The sequence below is a fragment of the Nannospalax galili genome, unplaced genomic scaffold (assembly GCF_000622305.1).
Source record: "Nannospalax galili isolate Female #2095 unplaced genomic scaffold, S.galili_v1.0 scaffold182, whole genome shotgun sequence".
In the NCBI taxonomy this organism is placed as follows: Eukaryota; Metazoa; Chordata; class Mammalia; order Rodentia; family Spalacidae; genus Nannospalax; species Nannospalax galili.
The window spans coordinates 901743-917863 of NW_008348662.1; the positions used below are offsets into that span (position 1 = coordinate 901743).

Sequence of the window (16121 nt, forward strand, 5' to 3'; positions counted from 1 at the left end):
TAACCTTCTTGGATGTTTAACAGACATATTTTGAGGCCTATACTAATTTGGTCAGAGGGACATAAAGGACAGTTTTTGTTCTTTGCCCTCCTAGGTTGACTAGTTCCAGGGGACTATGAGCATTTCTCAAAATGTCCTGTAGTTGTGGTGAGTCACCTGTCCTCTTGATCAAGGAGGCCATGGAGACCCCACCAAATGGCCTTGAAACAATGTCCAGTCTACAAAGAGGAAGGTCAACACAGAAGAAACATTTCCTCCATGCTTCCAAGCAAAGCCAGCCATGGTCAAGCAGGACCTTTGACTTATCTTCACATAGGCGGAACTGGTAAAAGGAGCCAGAGGCTCCTTCCAAACCCATGTGACCCCTGAGGAACAGATGCTCAAACGACCTTAAGAGTAAAAATAAATTGTTTACCTGGGCCAACTCTATGGCCTTAAACACCCAAAAGGAAAGTATAACCAAAGATTAAAGGGGCCAATATAATTTTTTCAGAGTCCATATGTATAGCTAAAGGCTACATAACAAACAACAATGCCAGATAGGAAATATGCTGTTTTGAGTTGTTGGCCAAGGTGGCCCAAGGGCCTCTCAGATAGTAACCCAGCATAAAACTGGGAAAATAAACAGCAGACCCCAATCTTATCTAAAGGAATGCTGACAACTGATTGCTGCTAGATGAGGAACAGCTGACCTTCCTAAAACAAAGATCTCTAGGTAAGCTGACTAGATTCACCAGATGGACAAGTAGTGGGGAATGGCTGGGGGTGCCGACAACACAGCGGACAGTACCTGGGATAACAGAGTATAAGGGCTCTAGTGGGGGGAGGGAGGCTATGGGAGGGTGCTTTCTGGGAAGTGGGTGTATAGTTGAATAAGATGGTTTGGGATGTTCTGTGTGATACACACACACACACAAAAAAAAATCAACAAATCAAAAAAATGTATTATATTTGAGGACAAAGCATAAAAATTTATGTCATGCTAATTAGTAGAGGTGATAAACATTACCATTGAAATATACCCAATGACTTTATAGAAATACACAGGTGCCAAGGATCTGAGTACAACTGATTATGACTAGTCATAATTAGATACAAACAGATTAGAGACGGATGTGCCAACATCTCAGTGTTAGTAGCAAAAAAAATGAGTCTTTCTGTAAGAAACAGTGTATTTTCAAATGAAATGGAGATATTTTTTAAAAGTTAAAAACTCATCCAATTTTATACTGTGTTCAATATTGTATAACTGTATTAATTCAACAGCAAACCTAAAAATTTTATAGCCACTTTTGAAAGAGATGTATCCTTGCATGGAGTGTGTTACTGAATACATTAAAGCTATAATGAAATGCTTCTTCTAATCATGTGGTTATTAATTTTTTTAAATTAAAAAAACAATTTATTCTTCAAAGCATAAAAATTTGCTCCTTAATAATTAGTGGATGTGAAAAACATTACCATTGGAATCTACCTGATGATTTTATATCCATGATCAGATGCCAAGGAGCTCAGAAAGTAGCCAAATGTGACTAGTAATAATCAGATATATAGAGATTAGAAATATATGTGCAAACATTTTAATGCAGTGTCAACTGCATTAAAAATGAATTTTTCTGTATGAAACCGTGTATTTTAATAATGAAATGGAATCTTTTTTAAAGGTTAAAACCTCATTTAATTTTATGTCTTATAGGGTTTATACTGAGTACAATGTTGTAGAAGTGTATTAATTCAACTGTAACCTAAAAATTACAGCCAATTTTGAAAGAGATGCATCTTAGCTCTGGAAATTGTTATTGAATATGTCACTGCTGTTGTAATGCTTCTTCTAATTATGTGGTTATTAAATAAATAACTAAAAACATGAAATTTTCAAAGAATCAATAAAAATATTATTTTTAAAAAATTGCCTCTCTGTGGAATGATAAAAATATTCTAAAATTTTTAAGAAAGGAGAAAATATAGAGCCAGGCATGGTGCCTGTAATCCCTATACTCAGGAAGCCGAGGCAGGAAGATCTCTAGTTCAAGGCAACTCTCGACTACATAGCAACAGCCTATCTGAAAAAAGAGTAGACCAAGGGGAGGGAGATAAATATATCTATTTGTAGATAACTGCAAAGAAGAAACAGGGAGGAATAGCAACATTTCATTTACAGGACATTCTTGTTGCTTTAAGGTTTTTACAATAGCTTCATAAAACTTAGAAGATGAGCAAAAAACTGTAAGGGAATAAACTGTTAGAATCAATATAATTTAGTCCTTATGACAGAATTAAAACATAATGTCAAACCAAAAAGCTTCCAAACGAGATGAGAATTTCACTTTTCAGCTGCATTTAATAACATGTTTAAAAGTAGAATTAGGAATACTAATGAGTGGTAAATTTAGTACCTTTGCTTCTTCAAGTTCCTTGTCTGCAGTATCCACCACAAAATTTTTCTCTTTTTCTAATTGCTCTGCTAGTTGGTCAATTTTAATCAGTTCTTTACAAAGATGCTCATTGTGGCTGGTTAAATCGTCTACTTGGCTGCTTACCACCTCCTTACTATCCAAGAGTTTCTTAACATGTTCTTCCAAGTCATGATTAGTCTGTTTGAGATCTTCAATCTGTTATAATTAGAAAGAAAATAATCATATTAAAAGGTTTCCTTAGCTTCCTTCTGGGGAAAGTTACTAAGTATTAGAATCAGAAAGGGAGATTTGCTTCCCTGATAAGGACACCTAATTGCACAGCTTTCTGAGTCTTCATTTTGAAGCTTTCTGAGTCATATTTTATACCATGTGACTGTACCACTAATTTGGCAAAAAAAAAAAAAAACATGCTACTGATTAATGAATGTGACAAGGATCAAATCCAGGGCATCACTCATGCCAAGCAAGCATTCTACCACTAAACCATATTCCTAGTCACCAAATTAAAATTTTTATAATTGCATCTTTTGTTGCAAATTCCAGTTTGTTTTAAAAAAATAAGTACACCAGGTATGGTGGGTGGTGCACACCTTTAGTCCCAGCACTTGGGAGGCAGAGGCAGGTGGCTCTTTGTGAATTTGAGGCCAACCTGGTCTACATAGCAAGTTTCAGGCCAGCTGGGGCTACAGAGAGACCCTGTCTCAAAAAGACCAAAATAGAAAAATTAAGTACTATTGCTTTTTAGAAAATATTTTCCATTAATCCTTTCAGAATTTCATTTTCATACATGCATACAATGTATTTCAATCATATTCACCCCCTCCAACTCCCCTTGGATATTTTTTTTTAATTTATTGAAGTTTTATAATTTTATTTGACTCTCAGCAGCTAGTTCTCATCCACATTGACTGTTTGTAGATTTTTGAATATGGTAACAGGGTCATAGGTTACCAAAGTATACAGCTTGTTTGGCAAATCCTCATCTTCACTATGTTTTCTGGACAAATAAATACAGATATGATATGGAGCATTTCTTATTCCTTTGGCCCACACAGCTTTGTTGAGCCTAGTATCAATGTGCACATCTGGAGTTCCCATTTCCTTCGTGGCAAATTCCCAGATTTCTTTGAGTATCCAGGGGGCACGTTTCTGGAAGCCCACTCCATGGATGCGCTTGTGAATGCTGATGGTGTATTACCGGGTCACCACCTTGTTGACGGCAGAATGGCCTTTCTTCTTCTCGCCACCCTTCTTTGTGGGAGCCATTCCACAGGGCCCAAGTTGGAAAGGAAGGGCACCTTATTTATTATTTTTATCTTATGTATATATTTTCTGCATGTATGTAAGTGCACCTGTGTCATGCAATATCTGTGGGGGTCAAAAGAGTATGCTGGATCCCCTGGAAGTGGAGTTATAGACAGTTGTCAGCAGCCATATGAGTGCTGGAAATTGAACACAGGTCCTCTGCAAGAGCAGTCAGTGCTCTTAACTGCTGAGCCATCTCTTCAGCCCCACTATTGCTTTCTCAAACCATTCAAACAATGGCCAAATAATCAGGCATGGTGATATATGTTCTTAATCCAGCAGTCAGAAGACTGAAGCAGGAGGATCATGAGTTCAAGTCCAACCTGGACTACATAGTGAGACCTGATTTTTTTTTTAAAGGCCAAATATTTATATCTGCAATTAAAAAAAACTAATCTTAAATTAATTTAAATAATTAACATTTAGACTTCTTAAGAATTAAATTTCTATTTGCTATTTTAAAATATGTTAATTTAGAAATATCCTTTCTGAACCTAATAATTTACTTGACAAAACTAAATGCTCAATCATCAACTATTTGCTGACTAATATGGAGGACAATAGCTTTACTTCTACTATAAAACCATCAATGGATGTAAAGAGTCTGCATCTATGCCTTTAAAAAGGAAATACAAACAGACCACACACACACACACACACACACACACACACACACACACACAATCCAATGAACAACACCAGAAAGTATATTAAATTTCAAAGATTCAAAGGATAGATTAGGTACTTGTACCTTTTCTCAAGAGAATTTTTGTCCACTTGAAGAAGTGTTAAGCTCATTAACAGGAATATCTGAGTGAAATGCATTTAACAATTACTCATAGAGCACATACTATATTCAAAATATGATGCTGGCATTCTTTAGAAGATTAAATAAGTCTAAATAAAAAAATACAAGCAAACCAAACAACAACAACAAAAATCCAAGTCTTCAAGAAGTAGCTATGATCACTAAATACTTTGTCTTAGTTCTAATATTAGTCTCCTCGTAACCTTGACTGTTTCAAATAACTATAGATATATCTTCTTTTCAAATAACAAAATTGGGACTAGAGAGATGGCTTAGTGGTTAAGAAGACTGGCCGTTCTTGCAGAAGACCCAGGTTTGAATCCCAGCACCCACATGGCAGCTAACAGCGGTCCATAACTCCAGTTCCAGGGGATCCAACAGCTTCTTCTGTCCTCTGCAGGCATTGCATGACACTCGTGAACTTACCTATATACAGGCAATACACTCATACACATTAAAAAATTAATTAAATTTTTTTAAATAAAAAAAAACAAAATCAACAGTTTAAAAACAATCTTTATATGTCATTATATCAAGAATAGCCTATAGGTCATGAATTATCTTTAAATCTGCTACAATGACATTATTACATTGAATAAATACAAATTAAGAAGCATAAGTCATAAGTACTCCAAAACTTGCTTTGACATTTTATGAAGCAAACTGACTTATGAGGTTTAGAATCTGAATTATCAAAACCAGGAAACAAAATAATTTGAAGACTTTAACAAAAAAGGAAGGGAATCTATAAACACACCATTTCCTTGGTTGAATCATAACTGCCCTGAATTTCAGAAATACCTCCTACTCATTTCTCTTTTGCTCTACTATCATATACCAATAAAAATGCTAATTTAACCTCTTAGAATGATTATATAAAATTAAAAATATATCACATTGCTTTAAAACAGTATGCATAAATATAAAAAATATTTTATAAAAGAAGTTATTTTAACTTTGAAAGAAATGATTTGAGGGGCTGGAGAGATGGCTCAGTGGTTATGAACACTGGCTATTCTTGCAGAGGACCCAGTTCAGTTCTTAGCACCCATGTGGCAGCTAACAACTCTCTGTGTAACTCCAGTTCCAGGGAATCTGATGCCCTCCTCTGATCTCTGTGGGCATTGCACTCATATCATGCATTTACATACCTGCAGGCAAAACATGCATACACATAAAATCTAAAAAAAAAAATTTAATGATTTGAAAATGAAAATTGGAAGTCTCTCATGTCACCTTATAGTGCCTGGTTACACTGAGAATATGGTAAAAAGATGTCATTTGTGATCCCAGCCCTACTCATTGTCCAACCCAGCTTTCCACCATCACCAGTGTAGGTACCTATGTTCTAGACACACTAGAAGACTCTTACCGTATTCATGTTAAAACATATTTTAGGAAAGTTATTGGAATATTATATACTATATGTCACAAAATCCTCTTCAGGAGAATCCTCAGAGAAATTCTTTAGGCCTCAATTTTTGGAAAAAATATTTCTCCTTTGGAAAGGTGGTTTGTTCTTATCCTACTAGCTATGGGTTATTTATTATTTCTTTTTTGCCTTCCTTTAAAGCCAAATGTGCAGCCCACCTGTGGCAACTTGTACAAAAACTATGTACAAAATGATCTGTTCATTATTTTTGTTCCAGACTTTCAGAGAGCAAATAGTTTCTTTTCTTGTCACTATTACAAAATATCTAACAGAAGCAACTTAAGAGAGAAAAAAATATTTGGGTTCATGGTTTCAGAGGGCACATGGAGGGTGTGGAAGAGTCCTTCACGTCAAGGTCATGCCAAGAAACGGATAGCCCAGGCAGGTATAACCTTACTGCCCCCAACTCCACCTCCCAAAGATTCCACAACCTCCCAAAACAGCACCACCAGCTAGAGACCAGGTGTCCAAACACTTTTAGCCTGTGAGGGATAGTTCACATTCAAGTCATAACACTAAGTTTCTTTATTTTCCCTTTCCTTTATTATATCAGCTTATTCGAGTAACCTCTTCAGAGGATGGTGTGATAAGACTGGGAGGTAGGAACTGGCTAGGCAGTCAGGGTAAAAAGACCCCAAAGAAAGTAGACAGTTTCTTGGCTAAAAGTCAAAATGTCCTTGGGCCTCTTAGCAACATACTCTGTTCCAAAGGCCAACAATGTCAAAAGTATTTGAGAGCTCTTATCTAACCCCTAAAAGATTTTAGGATTACCTCTTCAGAGGAGGGAATATTAGAGTAGCAAAAAGCCACCCCCCCAAAAGAAAGAGTACACAAAAAAGTGACGGGGAGATATGGGAGGAGTTGAAGGGGAGGGAGTGGGCATGGATTTGATCAAAACACATTATATGCATGTATGAAATTCTCAATAAATTTTTTTAAAGTTAAAAAAATAATAAAATAAACCATAAGATATATGAACAAAACAATTTCAACTTCAATTTGCCTGTTTATTTTTAATTTGCACATATGTGTGTGTGTGTGTGGTCTGCATATGTATGTATTCATATCTGTGTGGGTAGGCACATGTGGAGGTGCTCATGCACTTGTGTGATACAGTATGCATGTGGAGGCCAGAGTTGATACCAGGTGTTTTCTTTGATTGCTCTCCACATTACATACTGAGGTAGGGTCCCTCAACTGAACTCAGAGCTCACAGATTTGCCTCATATAGATACCCAGCTTGCCCAGGGGATCCTATCTGTATCTCTTGAGTGCTAGGATTACAGACAGGTCACCAGCTTACCTGGCATTTATGTGGGTGCTGGGGATCCTAATTCTATTCCTCACATTTGCACAGCAAGCCTTCTACCTACTGAGTCATCGCTTCAGTCCCCTCTTCATGTTTCGTGTGTGTGTGTATGTGTGTGGTGTCTACTGAACCACATTTTTAATAACATAAAAATGTTTATTAACCACTGTATCATGAGAGTTTAAAAGCTTCTCCTTCCCCCTATGTATCACTGTAAATCCCCTCATACAGGTTTATCGTCATACTAGGTGTGTGCATGTGTGCTCATGTGTGTAAAGGTGTGTGTGCATGTGTACAAATGTGTGTGGAGGGGCTAGAGAGATGACTCAGTGGTTAAGCATACTTAAACTGCTTTCACAGAGGACCCAGGCTCAGTTCTCAACACCCACATAGAGACTAACAACTCTCTGTAACTCCAGTTCCAGGAGAATCTGATGCCTCTTCTGGCCTCTGTGAGCACTACATGCACAGGGTACACTTATATACATGCAAGCAAAAGATTCATGTGCATAAAACAAAAACAAGCCTTTTAAAAAATATGTGTGGAGGCCAAAGGACAACCTCAGGTGTCATTCCTCAGGCACTTGTTCTTTGGGGACAGAGTCTCTTAGTGTCCAGGAAGCCCCAGGGATCTGCCTGTCTCTACTTCCCAGAATTGCAATTATAAGCACACCCTACCATCCCTGGCTTTTTTACATTGGTTCTGTAGTTTGAGCTTAGGTCCTTGTGTAAGCACTTCACCAACTGAGGTATCTCCTCAGCCCTATCTCAGTATTTTATAAAATTAAAATCATTTCTTTATCTGTCCTTTCCACTGATTTCTAAGCAACATAAATAACTGCTTTATGCATCATATATGTTCTGTATATAATACTCCAATTATTTTTAAATTAGTAAATGAAACAAATGGATCATTAATAAATGAATGCCTCTGATACTAAACCCTGCTTCTATTCAATTCCATGACTTAAGTACTTTAGAAGAGGCAGTTTACAGTATTCCATGTCTGGCACCTGGAGCATGTGCTAGCACATTGTGAGCTCCAATGGCTTAGGTAACTCTGCCTCTATGCCCTGCTGCCTGCAGCATACATGGGCTGTCACCGGGCAAAATCCACTTGGTGCCTGCAGCTTTCCTCAGGATATATCTCATATTCCTCACATCACCAACATCCTGGGTTCTCTACTACAACTTGGGTTTCACCCTCAAAGCTTCATGCAGAGCCCACTCAGGGGCTCCCTGCAGGGAATCTGATCCTGCTCTACACTGCCTGGCCTCCCAGGCTTTGGTCAAAAATCTTGGTGCAAGCCACCATAATTCTGCATTCTGCATGCCTGCAAAACTAGTACTATGTGGACAATGCCATGTTCTGTCAGCTCAGGAAGAACCTGGGACCCCACCGACTACAGCTGGAATGATCTCTGAGCAACCTGCACAGTGAGCCTGGGAAAACACATCCTTGGACTGCCTTGTTTAGAAAGGACACACCTGAGGCACTCACTTAAAATCTTTCAAATGTGTTTTCAGTTGCACATCCTGAAGACTTTCATGAGTGGGTATCTTATCTACTGCCTCAGAGTACAAAGGAAATGGCTTCTTTATAATCATGTTAATCTCTTTCAACAATTACAGCCACTTTTTTTCACACTTACTTTGACTCCAATTCTAAACATACCCATGTTTACAAACTGCAAGCTTTTCACATCTTTTTGCTCTTCTTCTTGTTCCTCTCTATAAATCTGTCTAAATGCAGTAAGCAACAATCATTCCCCAGCCTGAATGTTATGACATAGTTTTGAAATTTCCTCCTCCGTGGTGTGGGGCTGAAGCTCATAAGAGTGCTGGCACAATGTGTGCAAGGCCCTGGTTTGATTCTCTGCACCATAAAAACAACAAAGTTTGAAATTTCCTCCACTGAATAAATTAGTTCATTACCTTTGAATTCAGCCTTACTCAAAGTTTCCTGACACAGGCAGAATGGGCTGGTTCACATCTTGGTAGACCAAGAAGCAGAGTGTGGACTGGAACCATGGGCAGTTATAACCTTCAAAGGCCAATCCCTAGTGAGCTACTTCCACCAGCCAGCCCCACCTCCTAAAGGCTCTACCTCCTAATAGCATTACAAGTTGGAGACTGACCATTCAAAACAAGAGCCTGTGGGGAACAATTCAGATTCAAATCATGAGCGTCCTGGTTACTTTAGTGGGAAGAAGTAAAAGTCGTGAATCTGTTCTAAGTCTCCTCTGACACCACCGTCACCCCATGTGGCCTCTACTGAGATAAGACTACGTGCCTCCCCACTACCTGATGAAGATGAAAGTCTTAGTTCCCCACTCAGCTTCCTTTGACACCACTCTGGTTAGGACATGGGTAAGGAAACAAGGCCAAGAGGAGGCACAGGCACAGCTCTTTGTAACAGCCTGGCAAAAGTCAAAGTCTAGACTCTCTATTTGACCCGTGCTATGAGGAATGAGGCTGTAGTTTTACTGTGTGTGTGTGTGTGTGTGTGTGTGTGTGTGTGTGTGTTTCTGGAGTAATTACAATTTTTTTTTCTTTTTGTCTTTTTGAGACAGGGTCTCATTGTAGCCCCAGCTGGCCTGGAACTTGCTATGTAGACCAGGCTGGCCTCGAACTCACAGCGATCCACTTGCCTCTGCCTCCCAAGTGCTGGAATCATGAGGCATCATGCCCAGCCTAGCAATTATGATCTTAAAGTCATTTGCTTTATGCTTTCCTGGGATTTTTTTTTTTAGCATGTGCCCATTGTCATTTCAAGTTGCTAGTTATTCTACCAGTCTGTCTGGAGCACTCTAAAAGCACACGAACTAACATGTTGTTCTCTTTGTATTGAGGTCCCTAACTAATCTCTATTCTCCAGTACACTTTTCAAAAAGGTATTATGCTTGTTTTATATATAATTTTCACAATTAGTAGTCATATTTAGCAAGAGCAAAAGGAAATGATAAGCCTATTAAATTTTCCCAGAAGTCCCTCCCTCTATGCTCCTTTTTTTGAGACAAGGTCTCATATAGCCCAGGCTGGACTCAAACTTGCTATGTAGCCCAAGGATGACCTTGAACTTCTGATCCTCCTGCCTCCACCTCCTGAGTGCTGGGATTATAGACATGTATCACCAAGTCCAGTTTATATGGTGCTCAGGATCAAACCCAGAGCTTCATGAGTGCTAGGTAACCACTTGATTAACTGAGTTATAGCTTTATCATGCAGAAGTCCTTTGACCTTTATTAACAGCTATACTGCATTCTAGACACCAGAAATAGTACAGAACTTGTAATACAGACGATTGGATTCAAATCCCTGCTAATTCACTAGCTTTCATAATTAGTTAATCTCTTGGAACTTTACCACCCATGTATATCACATCTGTAATCTCAGATCAGGGAGACAGAGGCAAGAGGATTGCTATTGAGTTCAAAGTCAGCCTGGGCTACACAGCAAGAACCTAATTCAAAAATTAAAAAAAGGAACTGATAACACATGGGACAGTAGTTTATACTAACTGTGAATCTATGAGTATCAAAATGGTTATAAAAATGTAATGATTTAAGCCAGGTATGGTGATATATGCCTTTAATCCCAGCACTCAGGAGGAAGAGGCAGTTGTATCTCTGTGAAATTGAGGCCAGCCTGGTCTACATAGTGAGTTCCAGACCTGTTGGGGCTACAGGGAGACCCTGTCTCAAAAAGACAAAAAAAAAAAAAAAAACTCGAATGATTTAAAAATCATTAGATTCAATCAAGCTCTGAATTAGTCATTATTTCTTCTCCATTTTCTTGTTTAAAACAGTTTTACATCCCAAACTAATGAAGAAAAATATACACTAATATACAAATTAAAGGTAACCTGTAATTTCAATGCAGAGATGAATCTGTCTTGATTTCTCACTTCTTGTTCTAGTTGGAGAGTATTCTGGTATTTTTCAGCTTCAGAAACTGGAGCCCCTAGACCAAAATGGTGTTCTTTAGTGGCAACCTAGTGGAAAGAATGGAAAATAATGGACAAATATAAGTTGTATATATAATTTTCTGCATGCATGCAAGTGGTGCATACACATGAATATGCAGATGTGCATGTCTGTGCACACACATGTGCAGACCACAGCAGGACATCAGGATCACTCTCTGCCTTATTGCCTTGAGACAGAGTCTCTCACTGAACTGGAAGCTTGGCCTTTCAGCTAAGCAGGTTGACCACAAAACTGATGGGATCCACCTGTCTCTGCCCCCTAATCCTGGGATTATAGACACATGCGTTCATGCCTGGCTTTTTAAATGGGCTCTGGAGATTCAAACTCAGGTCTTCACCCTGTAAAGCAAGCACCCTTTCCTACAGAGCCATCTCCCCAGCACCAATAAGTTGGAGATAAATTTAGCATACTAATACATCATTTGAAGCAATGTGAATTGATGATTTATGGAGAACAACTGGCAAATCTGTTAACACTAAAAGTACACACAAAGCTTCTTACAGATCAGTACATTATCAGTACTGCTCCACAGCGTTTGGGGGCATTTTTTAATTTTAAGTGTATGAATGTTTTGCCTGCATGTATCTAGGTGCAAAGCCCTGAGAGGCTAGAAAAGGGTGTCAGATCGCCTGGAACTGGAGTTACTAACAATTGTTAGTCATTATGTGGGTGCTGGGAATCAAACCTGGATCCTCTGGAAAAGCAGAACGTTCTCTTAACCACTTAGCCATCTCTCCAGCCCTCCAAAGCATTTTTACTTAGCAGTATATATCTAAGAAATTGTGTCTTTTAGGATTCTTTTCCAGAATCAAAGATACCATTGTGTTAAGAAAGTGATAATTTGCTACCAGCAGCCTAAGGGCTTTCCTTCCAACACAACTGCTGTTCTCCAAAATCACTCTTATGTGACTGAATCAGGATATCCATGTTGACTAGCTTGAGTGACACTTTGTGTACCTGGGCACTTAAGCAGATTTATTTCCTCTTTTCATTTCCCTAAATAAGTACAAATCTGCATTTCTGATTCACCGCAAGCTACTGCCCCAACTGGTAAGTCTGCATAAGTTCTCATAGACTATTTGAAGCTATGAATCATTTAGAACTTTATGCGCTATATGAAAATTCTATCACTTCTTATATAGTTTCTGTTGAGAAATGTGTTCCTAGCTAAAAAATTTTTACTCAAGAAAAAAATAAAATGACTTCTCACTTTGGCAACTTCTTAAACATTTTAGTGAGGAGCTGGAGAGATGGCTCAGTGGTTAAGAGCACCGGCTACTCTTGCAGAAGACCTAGGTTCAATTCCCAGCACCCATATGGCAGCTAACAATCATACATAACTCCAGTTCCAGGGGGAATTCCATGCCCTCTTCTGATATCCATGGCATTGCACGACACAGGTGCACTTACATACATGCAGCCAATACACTCATACACAAAAAAGTAAAAATCTAAAATTTAAAAATTTTTAGTGAACAGATGAATACCGGAGTCTTGTTTAGAGGCATCTTTTTATTCACAGCATAACTGAGATTCTGCAACTCTAAAAAGGTGCCCTGCATACCTGGTGGGCTACTATCATGCATGGAATTGCCAGGTTTATTTAATCAAGGTCTAAACCTGCCAAGCATTCAGAGTTGTTCATCTGTTCCTTTCCATTTCTCTAAGCTTATCTCCTGCTTAACACCTCCAAGAACTAGTCAACACATTTTAAATTTATGCATTTATTTGATTTTATGTGTATGAGCGTTTTGCCTTCATGTAAGTGTACCACGTGTGTGCAGTGCCCATGGAGGCCAGAAGAGGGCATCAGACCCCTGAAACTGGAGTTACAGTTGTTAGCTGCCAATGGGAACCAAACCAGGTCTTCTACAAGAGTAGCCAGTGCTCTTAATGGATCATCTCTCCAGTCCCAATCTCCACCCAGAGAAAAGGGTGCTACTTCGACTCTCACCCCCAACCCCCACAATACTTAGGATCTATTCTCCATTCCCAAAAAACTATGAACATTCCCATATTGGAGCACTTGACATTATCACTTTCATCTTACTCGTTTCCATAGCAAGTACAACACATCTAAACAAGACTCCTGCACCTTGCTCCCAGCCTTTCCTTGACTATATTTTTTGCAGGTCAAATATCATTTATGCACATGCTCAAGGTCAAAAAGTGAAGAGTTGTCTTACTTCTCCCTTTTCCAGACTCTCATCTAATCTATCAATAAGCCCCACTGGTTCCATCTCCAAAATGTATAAACCCATCTATCTCTATACGTCTTATCACCACCTGCCCAGCCCTAACCACCATCCTCTCCCACTTCAATGACTAACTCCATACTGGTCTTCCTGTTTCTTCTCTAGATCCACACAACCTACTCTTCACACTAAAATCAAATTAATCACTCTAAAATTATGAGAGGCTGCTCAAAAACATTCCAGTGGCTTTCTACTGCAATTAGGATACAATCCAAACTTTTTAATGCCCTGCATGCTTTGGTCCCTGCCTTCATTTTAAAGATCTGGTATTCTTTTCTGTTTGTCAATCAACTTTACTGTTCCATCTTTCTGTTCCTTTAATGTATTGCTCTAATCTGAAAAACTCAGTGTCCCTCAAATTCATATGATGCACTGCTAATCCCCAGAGTTATCAAATACGTACAGGGACCATGGAACCACTTAGTGGTAGAGCACCTGTTTAGCACACCCAAGATCCTGGGTTTAATTCCCAGCCACAAAAAAAGGTCATGATTAATTACTCTCACAGAAGAGACTTTTCTTATACTTTGCATAACGTGAGAAAACAACACGAAGATGAAGATACACTGAACCGGGAAATGGGCCCTCGCTAGATATGAGGTCTTTGGTCATGACCTTGACTTCCCAGGCTCCAGAACCAAGCGAGTTAACTCTGCCATTTACAAGCTACCCAAGCATATGGTCTTTTGTCACAGCAGCCCAAGTGGACTAAGACATGGGCCATTCTCACTTGACTTCATACTCTCTTCCCCTGCTCCCAGGAACATTCTCTCCTTGGTCTTTTGTCTGGATGATACCTTCTTAACCGTAGCTCTTTGGCTCAATGTCAAAAGGTCTTTTCTTCAGACTTTCTATTTAAAGTAGCCTCTCTCCTGGTCACTCTGCACTTCAGCTATCTGCACTTGTCACTACCTGAAACTATGTCATTTTTTTTACTTGATCACTGTGTGTTTCTTTCTGCTGGAAAATAAATTCAAGTTGTCTAAGCTGTTGTCTGGTCATTATGCTGAAAAATGCTCTACCAAGTAGCTCAATACAAATTTTATATTTACCCAACAAAATACATATAGTAAATAATACATTTTCAAAATAATGAATTTTGATTAAACAAAGCAGTTTCAGTGGTGGGGTGAAAGAAAATCTGAAATGGACTAATGAATAAATAAGGACTTAAAAATGTAAACTTATAACAAGCATGATTGTGAGAGCAAACAATGTGCAGTAAGAGTTAAAGGAGAACAAAGTGCTTCCTAATTCTCCTTAAATCAAGGACCCCTTTCAGAATCAAACGAAAGTGCTGGGTCCTTGCCTCAGGAAAATGCAAACAGGGGTTAAGCGTTTTTACTTGGAAAATCTGAAACTGGAAATCCTCCAAAATCCAAAACTTTCTGAGCACCAACATGATGCTAAAAATGGGCAATAACATACCTGATTTCTTAAGGGGGACCAAAGTCAAAACCCAGGTGCACTAAAATTGCTATATAAAATTACCTTCAGGCCATGTGTTTATCCAAACAAAAATGAATTTCCAATTTAGACTTGGACCCCAGCCCTAAGATAAAGCATGTGTAGGCAATATTCCAAAGCCAAAAACCGCTCTGAAATCAGCAATAGTTCTGGTCTTAAGCATTCCTAAGAAGTGATATTTAGCCTGTATATGATAACCCACTATCAAAGAAGGTCCAAGAATTCCCTAAGGTCAGGGCTGGCAAGATAGTCTGATTCCCAGGACCCACATAGTAGGCAAGATTCAACTTCTGCAAGTTGTCTTCTGACCTTCACACATGCACACCCTGGGAAGCATACACATACAAACACACACACACACACACACACACACACATACACGCATGCACGCATGCACGCACGCACACACACACACAAAATAAATAATTAAAGTAAAAAAAATTTTTTTTTTTGGTTTTCTTAGTTTTTTTGAGGCACGGTCTCACTATATAGCTTTAGCTGGTCTGGAACTCACTATGTAGACCACGCTGGCCTCAGTCTCACAGACAACTGCCTGTCTCTGCCTCCCAAGTGCTGAATTAAAGGTGGGGGCTACCATGTCCAACAATAAATATTTTTTAAAAGATTTCCCTAAAGTTTTTGCAGGTAAAGATGCCCTATAGTAGAAAAACAATTCTTGAGACCGCCAGAGAGTGCTGAGTTCTGGCCTCCCTCTGGCAGAGGGCCTGAGAACTGAGAACGGAGAGGACTGCCTGAGAGCTCCTGGATCCTGCCTCCACCTGGTAGGTCTTTTAATAAGATGATGCTATACAGCAGTCCTTTCTGCATGAAATAACTACCATGATCATGACTTTAGCAGAGCCTAATCGCTAAACATCACCACAATTGCGCTTGCTGATGGTTGTGCTCAGTCATTAAAGGGGGGGGGGCCAAGCCAGTCATTGGACCCTCAGTGCATTATCCAGCCACTCTTCCCAGCCAACTGTGTGTAATTTCACCCTAATCACACATGGTCTCTTGGATTTGGGAAGGGCTAAAGTATACAATATGGGGATGAAGGTCTGTGTAGGTGTGTTATGATACATAAAGGTTGAGACAAAAATAATATACACATAATCTTAAAATTTCTATGGTCATAG

At 39.0% G+C, this 16121-nt stretch overlaps 1 protein-coding gene and 1 pseudogene across 8 annotated transcripts in view; both read right to left on the minus strand.

Moving 5' to 3' along the window:
• Window positions 1-16121, minus strand: part of Tsga10 (testis specific 10) — a 162810-nt gene that overhangs the window by 141462 nt on the left and 5227 nt on the right. For all 8 annotated transcript variants that reach the window (XR_003851526.1, XM_029569744.1, XM_029569747.1 and 5 more), the window contains exons 2-3: window positions 11137-11265; window positions 2397-2612 (exon numbers count right to left, since the gene is read on the minus strand). Coding sequence is in view for 3 of the 8 variants with exons in the window: in XM_029569744.1 (XP_029425604.1) it covers window positions 2397-2612; window positions 11137-11265 (345 nt within the window). In the remaining 5 variants the exon portion in view is untranslated. The remainder of the gene's footprint in view (window positions 1-2396; window positions 2613-11136; window positions 11266-16121) is intronic.
• Window positions 3302-3707, minus strand: LOC108491437 (annotated as a pseudogene).